The 18829-nt window shown below is 42.5% G+C and overlaps 1 protein-coding gene across 5 annotated transcripts in view; it reads left to right on the forward strand.

Moving 5' to 3' along the window:
- The window catches only part of IFT122 (intraflagellar transport 122), a 125081-nt gene that overhangs the window by 8049 nt on the left and 98203 nt on the right, over positions 1 to 18829 (forward strand). For 2 of the 5 annotated variants that reach the window (XM_053293647.1, XM_053293646.1), the window contains exons 4-8: positions 8394 to 8472; positions 9469 to 9545; positions 9997 to 10063; positions 10146 to 10292; positions 15440 to 15607. In XM_053293647.1, the coding sequence (XP_053149622.1) occupies positions 8394 to 8472; positions 9469 to 9545; positions 9997 to 10063; positions 10146 to 10292; positions 15440 to 15607 (538 nt within the window). The remainder of the gene's footprint in view (positions 1 to 8393; positions 8473 to 9468; positions 9546 to 9996; positions 10064 to 10145; positions 10293 to 15439; positions 15608 to 18829) is intronic. The other 3 variants (XM_053293651.1, XM_053293650.1, XM_053293648.1) reach the window with 2 other exon arrangements.

The following is an 18829-nucleotide window of genomic DNA, read 5'->3' on the forward strand; positions in this document are numbered from 1 at the left end:
CCTGGTTGCGGGCTGTGGGTCTCCAGCAGGATATGCGGGATCGCATTGAGACTCTCCCATTTGACGGAGCAGGCTTGTTTTCGGACAAGACCGACGACAACATGGAGCAATGGAAAAAATCACAGGTCACCGTGCGAACCTTTACCAACTAGCGGTTTAACAACAGATACCGCCCATATAATCAGTACAATCAGTACCAGAGGTGCCAGAACAATTACTGGCAGACCAATAAGCGAGACTTCAGGCGACCTTACCAATGTTTCGGGAGCAACTTCAAGCGGCCTTATTATCCTAAAAACCGGGCTAATCAATCCAACCATAATAAGAGAGCTCCACAATCAAAGCAGCAGCTTTGATCGGGAGGTGAGCCCACTGCCAACTTGCGACTTGCCTCATCAAAGCTATTTGACCAACATCACAAGAAGGAAAACCATCTCCTTGAACTGTGCCAGAGTAACAATCAAACTGGCAAGCCATGCCCAAGCATGGACCAATGGGTCTTACGCATAGTAATGATGGGCTATGCTCTGGAGTTAGAAGAGTTTCCTCCGTTTCTGCGTGTGAAGTTCACTCCGGAAACCCCAGTCTTGAGGGAGGAGGTAGAAAAGCTTTTGATGAAAGAGGCGATATCGCTGGTCCATTGGGCTCTCAGCCAGACTGGATTTTATTCCTGTTATTTTCAAGTTCCCAAGCACGATGGGGGCATAAGACCAATTATGGATCTCCGGGGCCTGTACCAATACATCGAGGTACAAAGATTCAGGATGACAACGTTGCAGGCCATCCTTCCACTCCTCCATGGGGAGAATTGGATTGCAACGCTCGACTTGAAAGATGTGTACTTTCATATAGGCATCCAAAAGAACCACCGCAAGTATCTCCGCTTCACCATGAGGAACAAGATATATCAATACAACGTGCTACCCTTTGGCCTGGTCACCGCCCCATGGGTATTTACGAAGTATGTTGCAGTAATAATAGCCTATCTCAGAACAAAGGGACTGTCCATATACCCGTATCTGGACGACTAGCTGCTGATGGCCGGAACACAGGAACAACTGCTAGAAGATGTGCACTTGGTGAGTCCTTGTTGGACGACCTGGGAGTGAAGATCAACTGGGAGAAATCCTTTCTACAGCCTGCAAAATGCCTTCAATATATCGGGACGCTATTGGACATGTCAGCCCAGAGGGTGTTTCTACCAAAGGAACGGTTTATTTGCCTGAGGGTGCTCATCCTTTTGTGCCAAAGGCAGCCAATGCAAAAGGCAAGAACTGTACAGGTGATTCTCGGTCTGATGGCATCCTGCATCACCACAGTATTATATGCAAAGCTGCGTATGCGCAAGCTGCAGCTTTGATTTCTAAAAGCTTACAAACCGAGACTAGAGCCACAATCCAAGCGTGTGACGCTTCCAAGGAGAGTGTTGGACTCAATGACGTGGTGGACCAAGGAATCAAACATGCTGAACAGCATCCAGTTCGAGGCGCTAAGGCCTTCGGCCACAGTGACGTCCGATGCTTCACTGCAGGGCTGGGGGGCCCACCTGCTACATCACAGGGTGCAAGGGCTGTGGACGCAGAAGGAGAAAGTTCTGCATATCAACTTCCTAGAGCTGTTGGCCGCATTCAAAGCCCTGATCACCTTCCAGGAGGAGCTCATGGGACAAACCGTCCAGCTGCAGATGGACAATACAACAGCCATTGTGTATGTCAACAAGCAGGGCGGGACGGTGTCCAGATCGTTATGAGGCCTCAGTTTGCAGCTGTGGAATTGGTGCATTCCACGCAAGATTTATTCCATTGCCATTCACATCAAGGGCACCATGAATGTTTTGGCAGACTTCTTGAGCAGGGCGCTTGTGCTGGACCAGCATGAGTGGGAGTTGAATCCTGTGATACTAGAACAATTATTCCAAGCATGGGGCAGACCAAAGGTGGATCTGTTTGCAACTTCCAGGAACAGCAAGTGCGACCACTATTGCTCCCGGATGGGAGTCAGCCCAAACACCAAGGGGGATGCGTTTCAGTTTCAATGGAGCCAACAGCTGTTTTATGCCTATCCCCGCTTCCATTGCTCCCCAGAGTGGTGGCCAACCTTCTACAAGACAAGACTCGGGCGATAGTGGTTGCCCCATGGTGGCCAAGGCAGCCATGGTATACGCATCTATTCAGACTGTCCCAAGGCAGGTACAGACGTCTACCACAGTGGACAAATCTGATAACTCAAGACTAAGGAGAGGTGGTTCACCCCAACGTATCCGTGTTGAATCTCACTGCGTGGAGGATCGGCTGCTAAGGAAAATTCTTCTCAACACCCGTAAACTTTCCACAAGGCGCAGCTATCGAGCAAAATGGCGCAGGTTTAAAGCGCACGCTACCTCTAGGGGTTTTGACCCCAAAGAGGCAAGCCTTAAGGTTGTTCTTCTCTACCTGACCTCTCTGAAACAAAGCGGCCTGGCGAATGTCTCTATAAAGGTGCATATGGAAGCTATATCGGTGCACCATGATGGGTGGGACGGAAAGACAGTCTTCACCCATCCGAGATGTAAGGACTTTTTGAGAGGCATCAATAATCTATACCCACCAGTTAGACTGCTGGCCGAAAAGTGGAGTCTCTCTTTGGTGCTCTCGTCACTGACGGAATCGCCATTTGAACCATTGGCAGCTGCGTCAGTGAAGCTCTTAACCGTGAAGATGCTCTTTTTGGTGGCCGTCACCTCAGCAAGACGTGTGAGTGAGCTGCATGCGCTCCGCATAGATGAGCCTTATACAAAGTTTTATCCAGAACGGGTCATAATGCTCTTAGACCCTGAGTTCCATCCGAAAATTGTTTCAGAATTTCACCTTAATACTGAAATTGTGTTGCCTACCTTTTTCAGAGAACCATCACCGCACTCGAGCGGGCAATGCATTCATTTGATGTTTGATGGGCCCTGCTCTTCTATTTGAGGGCCACTAAGGATATTCGTAAGACACCACAGTTATTCATTGGCTTGCAAGGCAAATGTAAGGGGGATTCTCCTACTCGCCCAAAGTTGTCTTTCTGGTTAGTAGAACTGATTGAGATGGCGTATGACCAACAAGGGGTCAGTCCACCAACTGACATCAGGGCACACTCCACTAGGGCTTATGCCACGTCTGCAGCACATCTATCAGGCATTCGATTCACGGATATCTGCACAGCAGCGACGTGGTCATATCACCAGACGTTTGTAAAGCACTACGCCATGGATCTGTGTACTGCTAGGGCTGCAGACTTTGGATGGGCGGTCCTCAAAAGGGTGTTACAGTGACTTGCAGTGCTTACCCACCTCCTACTGGGTAGCTCGTAATTCACCCACTACTTATGAATGATGGAACCACTATCCAGATAAACAGGTTGCTTACCTGTAACAGATGATCTGGTAGTGGTTCCATACATTCATAACACCCGCCCGTCCATCCCCGCTGGCAAGCCACTGTACTCTATACGCCTTACGAAGGACACTGTACCTACCAGACCTGGCTGCTATGTCAGCCATCAAGAAACTGGATGTGGAGACACCTAACCGCCGCTAGAGGGTACTGCAGTCACGTGCAGTGGGCGGTTGGCATCGCAAGGAGCTAACAAATTCTTCCCGAAGCTGATCTGCGCAGGTGCAGAACCCACTACTTATGAATGTATGGAACCACTACCAGATCATCTGTTACAGGTAAGCAACCTGTTTTTTCTCTGTCCATCAGTTCCTCAGCCCAGCCAATCAGAACAAACAAAAAATTCCCTCTCTTTTAAAAAAATCTAATTTCCCTCCAAAAACCAAGTGTCAGAATGCTAAACCAAATGTGAAACTACAAAAAACCAAGACTGAACTTTTGATCCTGCGCTTTCTCTATGCATAGGGACTTGCAAGCACAGAAATCCTATTTACAATACTGCAGAGTTTTTATGAATATAATTTAACACAATTCATTTGTCAGGGCTTATTTACAAGAAGAGGTCAGGGAATATTAATAACAATACAGGGGCTTATTTACAGAAATCCAGGCGCTCTAGGCCTCATTCCTTTACAGAAAGTCAGAAAGGTCAAATCATTCGAGAAAGCATGGAACTTATTTGAAACCACAATACTAGAAGCTCAGTTGGAATGTAAACCAAAAAGGAGGAAAGGTACTACCAAGTTCAGGAGGATGCCAGTGTGGCTAACAAGTAGAGTCAGGAAAGCTATAAAAGGGAAGAATACTTCCTTCAGAAAATGGAAGTCCTGCCCAAATGAAGAGAACAGAAAGGAACATAAACTCTGACAAAGGCAATGCAAAGAGACAGTAAGAGATGCAAAGAGAGAGTTTGAAGAGCATATAGCTAGAAATGTCAAGGGGAATAACAAAAACTTCTTTAAATATATCAGAAGTAGAAAACCTGCCAGGGAGGCGATTGGTCCCTTAGATGATGAGGGCGTGAAAGAGATTATTAAGGAGGACAAGGAGATGGCAGAGAAGCTGAATGAGTTCTTTGCATCTGTCTTCACAGCGGAGGATACTGACCATATACTCTCTCCAGAATTGAGCTTTTCAGGTTTAGTGGCTGAAGAACTGGGCCAATTCGAGGTGACAAGGGAAGCTGTTCTAAACTGTCTTGAAAAATTAAAATTAACAAATCACCAGGAACAGATGGCATCCACCCAAGAGTTTGGAAGGAACTCAAATGTGAAATTGCTGATCTCCTAGCAAAAGTATGTAACTTGTCCCTACAAACAGGCTCTGTACCAGAGGACTGGAAAGTAGCTAATGTAACTCCCATTTTCAAAAAGGGATCTGGGGGGATCCAGGAACTTACAGCCCGATAAGCTTAACTTTGGTGCCAGGTAAATTGATGGAAAGCATACTTAAGGACAAAATTGTTAAACTCCTCACTTTAACAAAATTGTTAAAACTTGCCTCACTAACCTTTTGGAGAGTGTCAACAGGCATGTGGATAAAGATGATCCGGTTGACATAATATACTTAGACTTCCAAAAAGCTTTTGACAAAGTTCCCCACCAAAGGTTCTTGAGTAAACTTAACAGTAATGGAATAAGGGAACAGGTTCATGAGTGGATAGGTAACTGGCTGAAGGACAGGAAACAGAGAGTAGGAATAAATGGACAGCTTTCACAATGGAAGGAAGTAGGAAGTGGGGTGCCCCAGGGATCGGTACTGGGATCTGTACTCTTTAACTTGTTCATAAATAATCTAAAAGTTTTTTTTTCCAAATTCAATTTTTATTGATTTTAACAATAGTAATATTATCATTAACAAATAAACAAACGTGGACTTCCCGCACACATCTCTTCGTGAATCATCAGCTGTAAAATTTACCTTGCTATAATAATAATTCAAAACATAAACTTAAACCCTTACAAACACAGTTAATCTACCCAACCTGCAATTTTTACTAAATTTCAAACCCTGCTGTAAAGTCCATAGTAGGAAAATAGTTCTTTAGATACAACAAAAATGGTTTCCAATCTTCTTTAAAGCATTCTAAATTTTGGTCTCTTATCAATGTTGTAAGTTTTGCCATCTCCGCATATTCCAAAATTTTTATCAGCCAATCTTCTTTTGAAGGCAGTTCATTACTCTTCCATTTCTGTGCATATATTATTCTGGCCGCCGTAGAAGCGTACATAAAAAATGTTAAATTAGTTGTAGAAATTACACCTTGTGTTATTCCCAGCAGGAAGGATTCTGGCTTCTTAGGAAATGTCATTTTAAATATTTTATTTAATTCATTATATATCATAATAAATAATCTAAAAGTTGATGTATAATAATAATCTAAAAGTTGATGTAAGCAGTGAAGTGGTCAAATTTGCAGATGACAGTAAACTATTTCGGGTAGTGAAACCCACAACAGATTGTGAAGAGTTGCAAAAAGATCTCTCCATACTGGGAGAGTGGGTGACAAACTGGCAAAAGCGGTTCAATGTAAGCAAGTGTAAAATGATGCATATTGGGGCAAAAAACCCCAACTTCACATATACGCTAAGGAGATCTAAGCTGTCGGTGACTGACCAGGAGCGAGATCTTGGGGTCGTGGTGTATAGCTCACTGAAAGTGTCAATTCAGTGCGTGGTAGCTGTGAAAACTCTGTGCTAGGAATCATTAGGAAGGAGATTGAAAATAAAAATGCCAATATTATAATGCTGTTATACAAATCTATGATGTGGTCACATCTGGAGTACTGCGTGCAGCTTTCTTCACCGTATCTTAATAAGGATATTGTAGAACTGGAAAAGGTGCAGAAGTGTGCAACCAAGATGATGTTACTAGCAATGCTTTTCTGTCAGCTCCCAGGAGCCCCCTTATTTGTGTTTGAGTCTCCAGGCTTGGAGATCTCACTTTGTATATGCTCAGGAGCCTCACAGTATCATGAGCACTCTGTTTACAGCATATGGGGACAGGTCACTTAATGACAGTGGGCCAGTCACCCCTAGATTTGGCTCCTAACAAGCAAATTGGAAAGGGGAGCAGATGATGGGATATCCCTAATGCTGGGTTATTCTAAGCAGACCCCTTAAGTTAACTTAAAGCAGGTTATCTCTCTGTCAAGGCCACTCTGCCCTCTAAATGAACTGCCTCCCCTCCTTTCCTTTTGCAAAAAGTATAGCAGCCAGCTGATGTGCCAGTTAGCTCAACAGGAAGAACACAGATAAGGCTTGCGGAGGTAAATCTCCCCCTTCACAAAAGAGGTTGAGCAGCGATATGAACCTAAGAGATGCACCCATTAAAAGTACTAATTGGATTACTGGACCTTCTGTCCATGCAGATTTCCCTTCTCATGTCTGTACACTCTGTTTTCATGACAAAAGCCTTGGCACACCTCGGCAATTCCCACATTGTTACACCCAGCAAGAAAGATCAGCAACTATGGGATCCTTGCCTGTCCGACCCAACACACCTGTCTGACAAAAAAGGCCACTTGGAATGTGCCCTCAGGATATGTAATTGGGTATAAGAAGTCCCAGTTACATGTTCCAGTGTGCTCCTTGTGATCTTCATGCTCTCTATGCACCTGCTACCTTGGAGTTACCATCAGCTTTGGGGGCAATTTACTGTCCACAGGCTACCACGCAAGGCTGTGTTTAGTCTGCTACTCTCCAGATTGGCTTCCTTGCCTAGCTTGATCTGCCCAGTCTTCCTCACTAACATAGGAAGCTGGTGCCACGGAGAAAGCACCCTCCTGGATTCACCTCTACCAACTAACCCCTCCAACCTTCTTGCACCTGCCTTGGCCTGAGCTGTTCCTGAGGAACGAGGTTCATCGGTGGTTCCTAGAGCCCTTCATTCAGACCAGGTGATATGAGCATTTGCTCCTCACTGTGCCCAAACCCTATCTCTCCCCCTTTCTTAAATCCAATCACCTCCTTCTCTAAAAAGCCTCTTTCTCTTGCCCACCTGGGAACTTACACAATTAGGGCATTAAGCTAAAACGCCTCATTCGCTTGCCCCAAAATCTATCCCAGTGCCTAACAAATCTAAACCCCTCCTCCTCACACCACCATCTCATCCATGCATTGAGACCCCTCAGCATTGCCTGTCTCACTGTCCCTGCACATGAAACAGGTAGCAACTCAGAGAACGCCACCCTGGGGTCCTAGATTTCAGTATGCAACCTAGCAGCCTAAATTTGGCTTCCAGGAGCTCCCGACTGCATTTCCCAACGTTGTTGATCCCAGCGTGCACCATGACAGCTGTCTCCTCCCCAGCACTGCCTAACAGCCTACCTAGACGCAGTGTGATGTCTGCAACCTTTGCACTACACGTGGGTCACAGAGCCATCTCTCTATGCCCCTAATGTTTGAATCACCCACATTTATTGAATGAATGAATGAATGAATGTATATACTGCCTAATATAAAAATCTCTAGGCGGTGTACAGAATTAAAACATACAATATAATACATTTAAAATTCATAAAAAGATAGGCCCCTCACCCCCTGGAAGAGTATCCTCCGTGCAAGAGGATATGGGCACATCACCCAAGGAAGGGGTCCCTGCTAAGGGAGTGTTTCCCTCTTCCTCAGACCAATGTCCTCCTTCCCTGGAAAAGATCTGTCTGAAACCTTGGAGAGTTGCTGCCCATCAGTATAGACAACACTGAGGTAGAAGATGATCTTACACAGTATCTGTTCATCCATAAACAGCCTGTTTTTTGTACATATTTTCAAAGAAGAAAATATAGTACTAATATAGGCCACCATAGAGACAACTGATCATTATTTGCGATCAGTATATGAAAACAGTTGCAGAGATGGTGTATTGATTGTTGACCTCTTGATAGTCAAGAATGTCCTAACTTTTCTGTGTACTTTAGATTAACAGTTGCAGTAAAATTATTTCACAACTTATGTGGGCTTCCACCAAATTTCCTAGGGAAACGTTTTGCATCAGGATCTGCTGACAAAACCGTGATCATATGGACTTCAAAGTTGGAAGGTATTCTTAAGTACACGTAAGTTATTGCTGCACGTTTTGCTTATCTTCATTCTTTGAATACCAATTTTGAGTTAGTGCTCAGCTAATTACTATTACTAATAAATAGATGGAATATGAACAAAGGTAACAAGACAAACCTATGGAGATAAGTCCTCAGAGACAGATAGGGAAAAAATAGAATATAGCTTCTGAAACTGAAATAAATATCTATGTTAAGGATCATGTGGTGTATGAACACAGCTGTTGAAGGAAGGTCCATGGATGCAGTGTTGAGTATCAAGGTGTAAAAAAAATCTCTTGCTTAAATTTTCACATTAATGGACTGTATTCTGCACAGTTTCCTGTTAATGGCAGCAACCTGCCAGGCCTGTTGCAGACTGTCAGTAGCCATGATTGTGTAGCAACAGGGCTGCTGTGGAATGACTTTAAAGCACTGCTGGTTGGGGAAAGGAGTGCTGTGCTGCTGCCCAGAAATGCTTTAAAATCATTCCACAGCAGCCCTGTTGCTACACCTTTGAAGTTGCACAGCTGACGGGAGACTGCACATCATAACACATTATGATGCATCTGAACTGCTGTTAAAACCTGGACAGGATTTGCATTCAGTTGATTTGTATTCAACTTGTAATATACAGGTATTTTGAAACAAGCCATTTTGTGGCTTGTTTCTTTAAAAAATGTATTTCCCTCTTGATTTTTCGTGGGTTTGGGGGACATTCCTGGGCACATGCAGATCCCATAAGCATGGTACAGTAAAGATTTTTGCATTTTAAGTTGCTTTTTTAGCAGTTTTCCTTCATTCTGGAACCTAACTCCCCATTTCCCATAGGCATAATGCCTCGTTACAATTTTGTTACTCGTGGTAGTAGGCGAGGAATGGAACCCCTGTGAGTAATAAGGTTTGCCTGTAGTCTGAGAGTTTTTCTTTAAATGATATCTCTAGTTTTCATTGATTCAATACGATGCTTTTCTAAATGTCTTGTTTCAGTTTTGTCCACTTTATTTGTTTCAGGCACAATGATTCCATACAGTGTGTATCCTATAATCCTGTTACACACCAATTGGCATCCTGCTCCTCCAGTGATTTTGGTATGTCTTCTCCATCTTTGATTTCCTGAGGCCCAGTCCTATGGCTTACCATAGCTCTAAGGAATGATTGTAAAGATAATTGCCATGACCCTAACCCCAACCTGAACCCGAAACATAACCCTAACCCATACCCTAACCATAACCCTATCCTTAACCCTAACCTGTCCTCAAATCTGAACCCTAACCCGAACACTAGCTCTAACCCTAATCCCAACCCTAACCCGTTAGAGGTGCAGTAGTTATTGCACTATCCAAGGCAGTACTCCATTACTTGACCCTATAGAAATGGCAGATATAAGATGTGGTATGGCAAGAACAGGATGGGACAACTCCTCTATCAGTTGTGGTTATGTTGTTGTTGTTTAGGAATTCTTACACATAATTCTTTTTAATTGAATATTTCTTACCAATGAAATTAGATTATCTCACTATTGCTGCTATTATTTTTAAGGTCTCTGGTCTCCTGAACAGAAGTCAGTCTCTAAACATAAAGCTAACAGTAAGATCACCTGTTGTAGGTATGTAAAAGACTTGGTTCTTTTCAAAGTTGAGGAATTTGGTATACAGGATTTTCATTCTGCTTTTTGTCTTTGTTCTCAGTTGGACAAATGATGGCCAGTACCTTGCTCTAGGAATGTTCAATGGTGTTGTCAGCATAAGAAATAAAAATGGTGAAGAGAAAGTCAAAATTGAACGACCAGGTGGATCTTTATCCCCAGTGTGGTCTATTTGTTGGAATCCATCAAGGTAAACTTTTATCTCTTCTATATACAAAATAGTAGCAATTACTTTACAGCAGTGGAAGAAATAGAAGAATTATGCCCGGTTTTCTTCTATTAACTTCTTTGTTCTTTTTACACACATGTGTCAAGGGGAATCCCTTGTGTCACTTCAAAACAGAATTTATTTCTTTTTTGGAGGGGTGTGTGTGAGGTTTTAAGGTTAGAGTTCTACCTTCTAAGATGTATAACTGAATAGTTGAGATATCCAGAACTGCTTTTTGACACCATCCTGTTTCTTTCATGCATGAGAGAGTGCACAACTAGATATGCTATTTTTTCACATGGCAGAGCAGAAGCTTTTTTATAAACACGAAGCAAGTACAGGTTGCAATGTGTGTGATTGTTCTGAAAATACACCAGTTATTGAGCTACTTCATGTTCACTGAAACATCCAACATTTTGACTCAGAAGCTTAGTCTGTTGAGACAATTTGTGACATCTGAAAGTATTTTGGGTAGTAGCAGATTATGATTTGCTGCCTTTCCTTCTGCTTTAACAGATGACAAATTGGCTGGTTTTGTAGCTTACCGAAATGGCTTATTGTAATGGTAGATTTATTTATTTAGTGACTTGGCTACTTGTACAAATTCCTTCTACCTGGTTCCCATTTTATAATATGATAGTATATCCAAATGATTTCATTTTAACAAACATATGAACAATAAAAATAAATCGGCATATTAAGGAACTCTGAAAACTGATCAAATGCTTTTATTTTCTTTCTGACAATTCTATTCCTTCTAATAGTAAACTCAGGTGTTTGAGTGTCTATCAGTTCTGCTTCTATCACACATCTGTTCACCCATTTTCTAAGACACATCTGTTCACCCATTTATCTCTTGAATAAATGCAGAGAATGTGCTTTGCATTGTAACAGGTTTTAAAATGCTCTTCAGATGAATGTTATATAGTGGTATAGCTCATCATTGTAAGTTAATGGCATTGCTGATAGAACAGAATAGAATCTTATGTTCACAAAGTTTTACATTAAACATACAGTATATCTATATGATGGTCATTCATTGTATATAGATATTAACCACATTAAAAATTATGTCTAATTTCTGAAAATGTAGTTTTAAGATTCTTTTTAAAAAAAATAATTTTCAAATGTCCACCTATCTATATGATAGATGAATATATATGATGGATATATATCTATATGTTGGACCTTTGGAGACTATTTCAAAAGAACTCTAGAAGCTCAAAGTCCTAGAAGTAGTTTGAATGTTTTAAGCAATAGTGCTTTAAGAAGAAACTTAAAACAAAACCAACACAAAACAGCTCTCTGAACTTCTAAGACCTGTGAGCTTCCACAACCCATAAAATGTTGAGGTCATAAGATTTTAAAAAATGCTAGAGTAATTCACTTTATTGCCTGGAAAGGGAATTTCTGGATTCATACAGAAAATCAAAGACAAGAACAGCTATCTTGGCAGCTACCTTTTATTTGGAGGTGGGGACCACACTGCTGCTTAATAACAGCTACACTAAAATCCTGGGTTTCTCCATTGCTTTTGATGAGCAGCTCTCACTTCTTCAAGAGAGGAAAAAGGAGGTGACATCTAAAGCAACCAGAAGTTAGGGTCCCAAAGGTAGCTATCAGTGAGCTCAGGAATGCTGAATGAGTTAGTTGAGGTGATAAAAAGGAAAAAGTTGGGAGGCAGGAACTGGCCTGCTTGAGCCCATACCAGCTTATAGGATGCTGGAGGTAAGCATTAGATTTGTAGGAGATGCATACCATTACATTAAAAGCTCTTCTCCATTCTGTATCTCCCCTCCAACCCAACCCAACCTGTATAGCAAAACAATGCTCAGTGTTAGGGCTGGCAGGCCACCTTGATCCTGAGCCCTTTAGCACTATATAGCTACACATCGAGGTAAAATTTCAGGAGGGTGGAAAAGTTTAAAAAAACACAAAAAACCCCACCTTGTGACCAGTTCCAGGCTGGTGGGATCCTTGAACAGGATCACTTCCATGTGGAACCAGGGATACACTACAACATTTAGTTTTAGGTCTCCACTTGTATCAGTCAATTTCCATTAACTTTCAAACTTCATTAATTTAAAAATGTTTGCTTACTGAAGTTGTTACAGATATATTGTGGCTGAGTCTTGTAAATCACATGCTAACTGATCAGGCCTGTCTTTCTTTTTTCTGCTTAATACACCACTGGGTGTGTGGGTGTTGTTGACTTTGGAATCATAGAGGTTCTGCAGGGAGACCGGGCTTAGCCCGCAGTCCCCCGCAGAGGAGCAGGCGCTCATAGGTGGGCGGCCGGATCAGTTGCCCACATGGCTGCTGGCTCTGTCATGGAGCCGGCGAGGGCTACGGGGATCGGGGACCGCATGGCCCCTCGAAGCTCCATGATCTTGTGGGGCATTCCGGAGAGACCCTTGGGGCTGGGAAGCATGTTTTAGCCTCCTGGCGGGGGTCTCCTCGTATGTTGCCACACTGCAGAGCCGCACCGTGGCAGCACACAATTCACCAAACGGGGTTAGCGGGGCGCTCGCTCTACTAACCTCGTTTAGGGGGAGGGGTACTTATGGCAGTTTGTTGCCGGGAGCTGTGTGGCTCCCGTAGCAGCAGATGACCAGGAGGAATTGTGCTAGATTCCCTTAGCTTGATTCCTCCTAGTCATGAGAATAGCTTCATAGGGTATGAAATTTGGGGAGTTCTTTTGGGTAGGACTGATTCTAATAAAAATGCTTTTGAACAATCCGCCTACTCTTTATTTGGGTTTTCATCTTAGATATGTGTTGCTTATGTGTTGAATGTATAGTACTTCCCATCTCAAGGTAGTCAATATTATTGGAGTAGAAAGTAAATTATCCTGTTTAAAATTAACTTAAAACAGGCCTTGACAAATTTTCATTGGGCTAAGTTAGGAGCTAGCCCAAACATTTAGGAGCCAGACAATAGATGCTTGACAAAGTTACCAGACTGTGATTAATGTTGTGGAAGAGAAGGGTAAATGGGCTTCTCTTTATCCTTTTATCCCTTTATTATGTTGTTTAACATAATTAGAGCAGAAACAGGGCTGCTTAGGACAAATAAAGATTTTATTAAATAGCTCTATCTCTAAGTATCCTATTCTAGGCACTGCAGTTAAATTTCTAGGTGCCATGGCTGGTGCCTGGGATTTATCAAGCCCTCAAACAACTGAAAACTTGATACATGCTTAAACACTGGCGGTTTTACCAGTGTAAGCCCCAAGCCAGTCCAAAGGTCTTACAATGACTTTGGTGAGTCTCTGTGGGAAAGGAGTTCTGAAGTTTGTAGGGCAACTGCTCAAGGCCAGACTACAAACTATGTTTAATGCTTAGTTTGGTCCTGTTTGTCTGTTACTTCAAACTTAAATAGCAGCCATGTTGAGGGAGGAATCAGGATTGGGACTGTGACATGGGGGCGGTGGCTTTAACCCTTTGCCCCTGCCATTTCACCAGGCTGAATAAGCAGTCCATGGCTGCTGAGAGGAAAGCACCCATTTACACCTTTGACTACTTCCTGTCCTGGCTGCCCACCGATCAAGGCAAGGAAAGGCTGCAGGACCTTGCAGAGATCTGAGGGAGCAAGTGGACTCAACACTCCTTGGAGGCAGACTGAGCCCTTAAGTTCAGTCGTCCTTTGCCAACCACAGACTTGTCTAACATGGTTTTGAATATACATGACTAGATTTTTGTAGGTGGTCTCGCCTACCATGACTTGAGCTTACATGAGTTGAGAGAGAGAGAGAGAGAGAGAGAGCATGGACCATGACACTTCTTTCCAGGGGCAAATAGCAGCCTAGGGGCAAATCAAGCCTTGCGGGGCAAAGGCTTAAAGCCCCAGTCTGTCTACTACTGTTCCAGTTTTAAGCTGCTATTTAAGTTTGAAAGACTGCATATTTAACATGTCTCTATCTAGCTAGTCCTTTGCTAGTTGCTCCTCAAGGATTACATCTATCCTGTGGCAACTTCACTGGTTGCCAGTTTGCTTCCAGGCCTGATTCATAGTGCTGGTCTTGACCTTTAAAGCCCTACATGACTTGGGGCTGGGGTATCTGTTGGACCACATTTGCTCATACAAATTTGCCAGGGCTCTTTTTTCATCATCTCGAGTTCTGCTCACAACCCCGAGATTCAGTTGGCCTGGATAAGAGAAGGGGATTTCTCGGTTGTGGCCCCTCAGCCCCTCCCAGAAGAACTTTGCTATGCTCCCTTCCTTGTGGTTTTTAAAAAAGATCTCAAAACCCATCTGTTTAGAGAGGATTTTAAAATATTTTAATGATAAATTGATCAACTTTTAAATTAAAAACAAATGAATAAAATAATAATTACATTTAGTTTGTTTTAATTGATTTTATTTTATGCAGTACTTTATTTTTAATGTTGTGAGCTGCCCCAAGCAGAAGTGCACTGGAGGGGTGAGATATAATAAATAATCTTAATAAGAATAAGAATAATTTATACCTGTCCTGACAGACAGTAACCTCAAGAGGGTGCTCTTGGTTAATTTTAGCAATTGTAGTAGAATTTGTGGAAGGAGGCCATTACATAGATAGGTAAAGACTGAGAACCTCATCAAACTGATGTGACAGCAAAAGTATTTTTGCCCCTGTGGGAGTCTGTGAACCACAGTCCTGGCTCTGTGGCATCTGATATGTGTGATGCACGTGTTAAGTGATACAGATACTTTACCTCTTTCCATAAACTGCCCAGAGATGCAAGTTTTGAGTGGTATAGAAATATGTTAAATAAATAAAATAAATAAATAATAATGTGTTTGTGAATTTATCTCATATTTTTTAATACTGAACACTTCTGTGCTTGGAAAGAGTAGTATTTTGAGCAACAACAATTGACAATTTCTTGGCATTTTATCCAGCTGTGCTCTGTTATATCCTACAGAGAGCTATATTTTCCTAAATGAAGCAAATAAAGAAGTTTTCACTGAAAATTGAAACAGTAAATTTTTTTTACTGTCTTTGGTAAACGCAGGGAGGAAAAGGTGTAAAATCCACCTGGGCAAAGCTCTTTAATACCAGAATAGCTGATTTTGGACTAATGCATTTTGAAATTTGAGTTTTATTGTAGCAGTAGGAAATACAAATGAACAATTGGTATTTACAGTCGATGGGAGAATCTCTGGAATGCTAGAGAAAGTGAAGAAGAGGAGGAGGCAGTTCACAACTGTTTAGAGGAGATACCAGTTCTGAAGTCCATCACATGCAGTAGTCAGGGTAGTGAGGCAGAGGAAGAAGAGCATGAGGAAGAGGAGAGCCCTAGGTATGCCAGCTCGTGAGTGAAACTGCAAGGAAATAAAATGATAATCTGTTAGAAATAATGTGTTCTGTATATTTAAATCCTAGTTAATTGATAATATTTCATTATCATACAGGAGACCCTAGTTATTCGCAGGTTCTCCAACCATGGTTTTGTGCCTTCTTGACTGGGCCATAGAGACCTGGTTTCTTTAATCTTGGGGTGAAAATAGGGCTATTTTTTACTATTGCCAGTCCCAAGGGGCCAGAAATTACTTCTGATGTCATTTCTGACTGCCATTTTTATCATGGAGCCATTTTTTATTTTTTTTTACTCTTTTCTCATCCCTCCTCCTAACAGGTGAAAATTGGAGGATTTGGGGGCTTGGCTCTTTAATACCAGATTTCTAGATTTCTGGAGAGCAAGGTACTCTGCTTATTTCTGCTCCTTCTCCCTTTTTGGGTGTTTTTAGCACACTTCAGTGTGCTTAGGTGTAGGAATTTGAGATATGTATGTGTGTGTACAGATATGGATATATACATATTGAATCATGCAAAGGCCCCTGCCACTCTCCTTCATAGGAACCTAACCTGCCCTCTCAATCTCATTTGTGGGTGTGTCTTTATTTGCAGTCTCTTTGTTCATAGTTATGGTATCTGCAGCAATAGGTCAAAATGGAACTCCCACGAATAAAGAGGGGCTCCTGTATATAAGTTTTTAATTTGAGAATATCTAAGCAATATAGTATAACTACTTGAGAGTCTATGTCATTTCAAATCAGGTATTAGACAGCCCTCACAATATTTGTCCCCTTAACAATTTGTTCCTCAACAATTGTCCCTTAATTTTTTTCTGGTTCTTAACACAATATTCATTATCTTTGTAGCTGCATAAGGTCTTGCAATTTTCAACAGAGGTGTCTCATTGATTATCTTGTTCCAAACATTGTGTTAAGAATTTGTGCTTGGAACAACATCATCAATGACAGCCCCTTAAGTTGTCAGAGCTTGAAGAAAGCTGGTGCAGGATACGTTTGTGTTGGTGCAGCACAGTTTAATTATACGGATCTGCAGCCCACATGCTTGTGTTCTCTGAGGAGCTGCCTTATTGAATGAGACAGGCAGTACAGGCCCACAGTGCTGCTCATTTCTGCTTGTTAATCTGGCACCAACAGCTTTTTGTCCTGAACAGATTGAATAGACTCATGTTTCGTAGAGTCCAGTTAGCAGAAAATTATGGCTTTATGGAAAGGTGTGAACAGCAGCAGAGTTTAGACAATGATCACTCTGTCAGAAAAACTTTGGCAGTTTCCTGAAAATTGTGAGATAGGAAGTAAATTTAGGCTTTAGAAATATATATTATTTTAGATTGAGGACAAATGTGTACCTTTTATGGAAGAGCATGTATGCAGGTACTCCCCGACTTATGAACACCTGACGTACAAATGACCTGTACTTGCAAACAAAACTCCATATTAAGTTAATCAAGTCCCAACTTACAAACGCCAAGCTGCACATATGAACAAGTTGTCCCATAGGAATTATATGTATTTCAAGTTACGAACATCCAACTTACAAACAAACTTTTGGAACACAACCCATTTGTAAGTTGGGGACTCCCTGTATATGGTAAAGATGTACTTGTGTAAGAATGAAGGATATGGAAGTGTTTTGTGTAAGGCAGAATGGAGAGCCAAGGTGGTGATCATAGTGTACCTTGTTGACAGAAGATGGGGACTTGGGTAGATCCTTGTAGGTTGGGCAGAACATACTGCAGAAAAAGGAGATGGATCCTTATTCATGGAATAGGACAAGAGAGAGTATGAATAGCTGAAGAGGAAGTTACAAAATATTGGAAGTTCTGAGCATCCTCACCATAGTATGTATTTATTAACGTTGCGCCAATGGCTTGGTAGTGCAATAACTTGGTAAATTACACATAATTCATTCTTGTAATTTTGTTTATCATAACATTTTCATGACTAGGTAGTTACATTCATGAATTCAACCTTTTCAATATTCAGATTTCAAGCTTGAATCTCTTTTATTTCCTACCAAAGTATAACCTCCTCTTATCTGAAAATCTAGAACGACATATGAGCTAAAACTCACCAGGGTCAGGGATTAGTATCTCCAAAACCCAAACTCCCTTGGAGAACATTTTGCAATAAATCCCTTGGAAGTCTCCCCCCCCCACACACACTGCTTTTAGTTCACATCTCCTCTGGAATGGAGGTGTGCATTCACATATTGGCCAAATTTACCCCAAAGTCCCTGTGAGCTATCGGGAAGCACTTCATACACCATTTGGGTTTTTCATCGCACATTAAGAGTGTAGCCCAATTTATATCTGGGGGTAAAAAAAATCCACTTTCTGCATCGGTTTTTTGTGTGTGCAGCTTTGAACTCGCAGAAAACCCACAGTAAAGCTTGCTGTCTGGGAAAGCTCTTGGGCCAAGTTCAGATGTAATGTGGAACCATGGTTTGTGCTCACGGCTTGTGCTTTTAAGAACCCCATGCCATAGTTTGAGCATACAACAGGCAAGCTATAGAGCCGGGTCTCACGATCAGTGAGACCCGGTTTGTAAAGCTAAGTGGGGAGAGCGGGCTAAGCCCGCTCTCCCCATAGACGAGCAGGGCGGGAGCGACTGCCAGCTCGGTGACAGAGCCAGCAGGGGCTGGGGAGTTCAGGGGCCGCACGGCCCCCCAGAAGCTCCAGTATGCCCTGAGCGAGTGCTCAGGGCATACTGGGGAGACCCCCGAGCCGGGAGGCTGCCTTTCAGCCTCCCGCCAGGGGTCTACTCATGAGTAGCCACAGCGTGGAGCCACGCCACGGCTACTCACGATCCCCAAAACCAGGTTTGCGGAGTGCTCGCTCTACAAACCCAGTTTAAGGGGCGGGCTACTTGAGCGGGTTACCTGCTCAAGAACCACTGGGCTTGCAGCCGAGCCCGATGGTTCTCACAGTTGTAGAAAATCGGGCTAGCCTCCGCTAGCCCGATTTTCTACAATCATGTGAATAGCCTCAATGTCTAGAACTGCTTATTTGCTTTGTTTTCCATCTGCTCAGGACCTGAGGCAGAGCAACTCCTTTTTCCATGGTGTGGCAACTTCTTGAGGTAGATCAGTAGGCCAGAAACACCTTGGATCAGTAGCCTAACTGTGTTTTATATCACTGGTGTGTGATGTCAAACATAACATGAAACCATAGTTTGTATGAAGCGTGGTTTACAAACCAACTTCAATGCATTGTTTCAGA

This window comes from Hemicordylus capensis, chromosome 2, assembly GCF_027244095.1.
Source record: "Hemicordylus capensis ecotype Gifberg chromosome 2, rHemCap1.1.pri, whole genome shotgun sequence".
NCBI classification, from domain to species: domain Eukaryota; kingdom Metazoa; phylum Chordata; class Lepidosauria; order Squamata; family Cordylidae; genus Hemicordylus; species Hemicordylus capensis.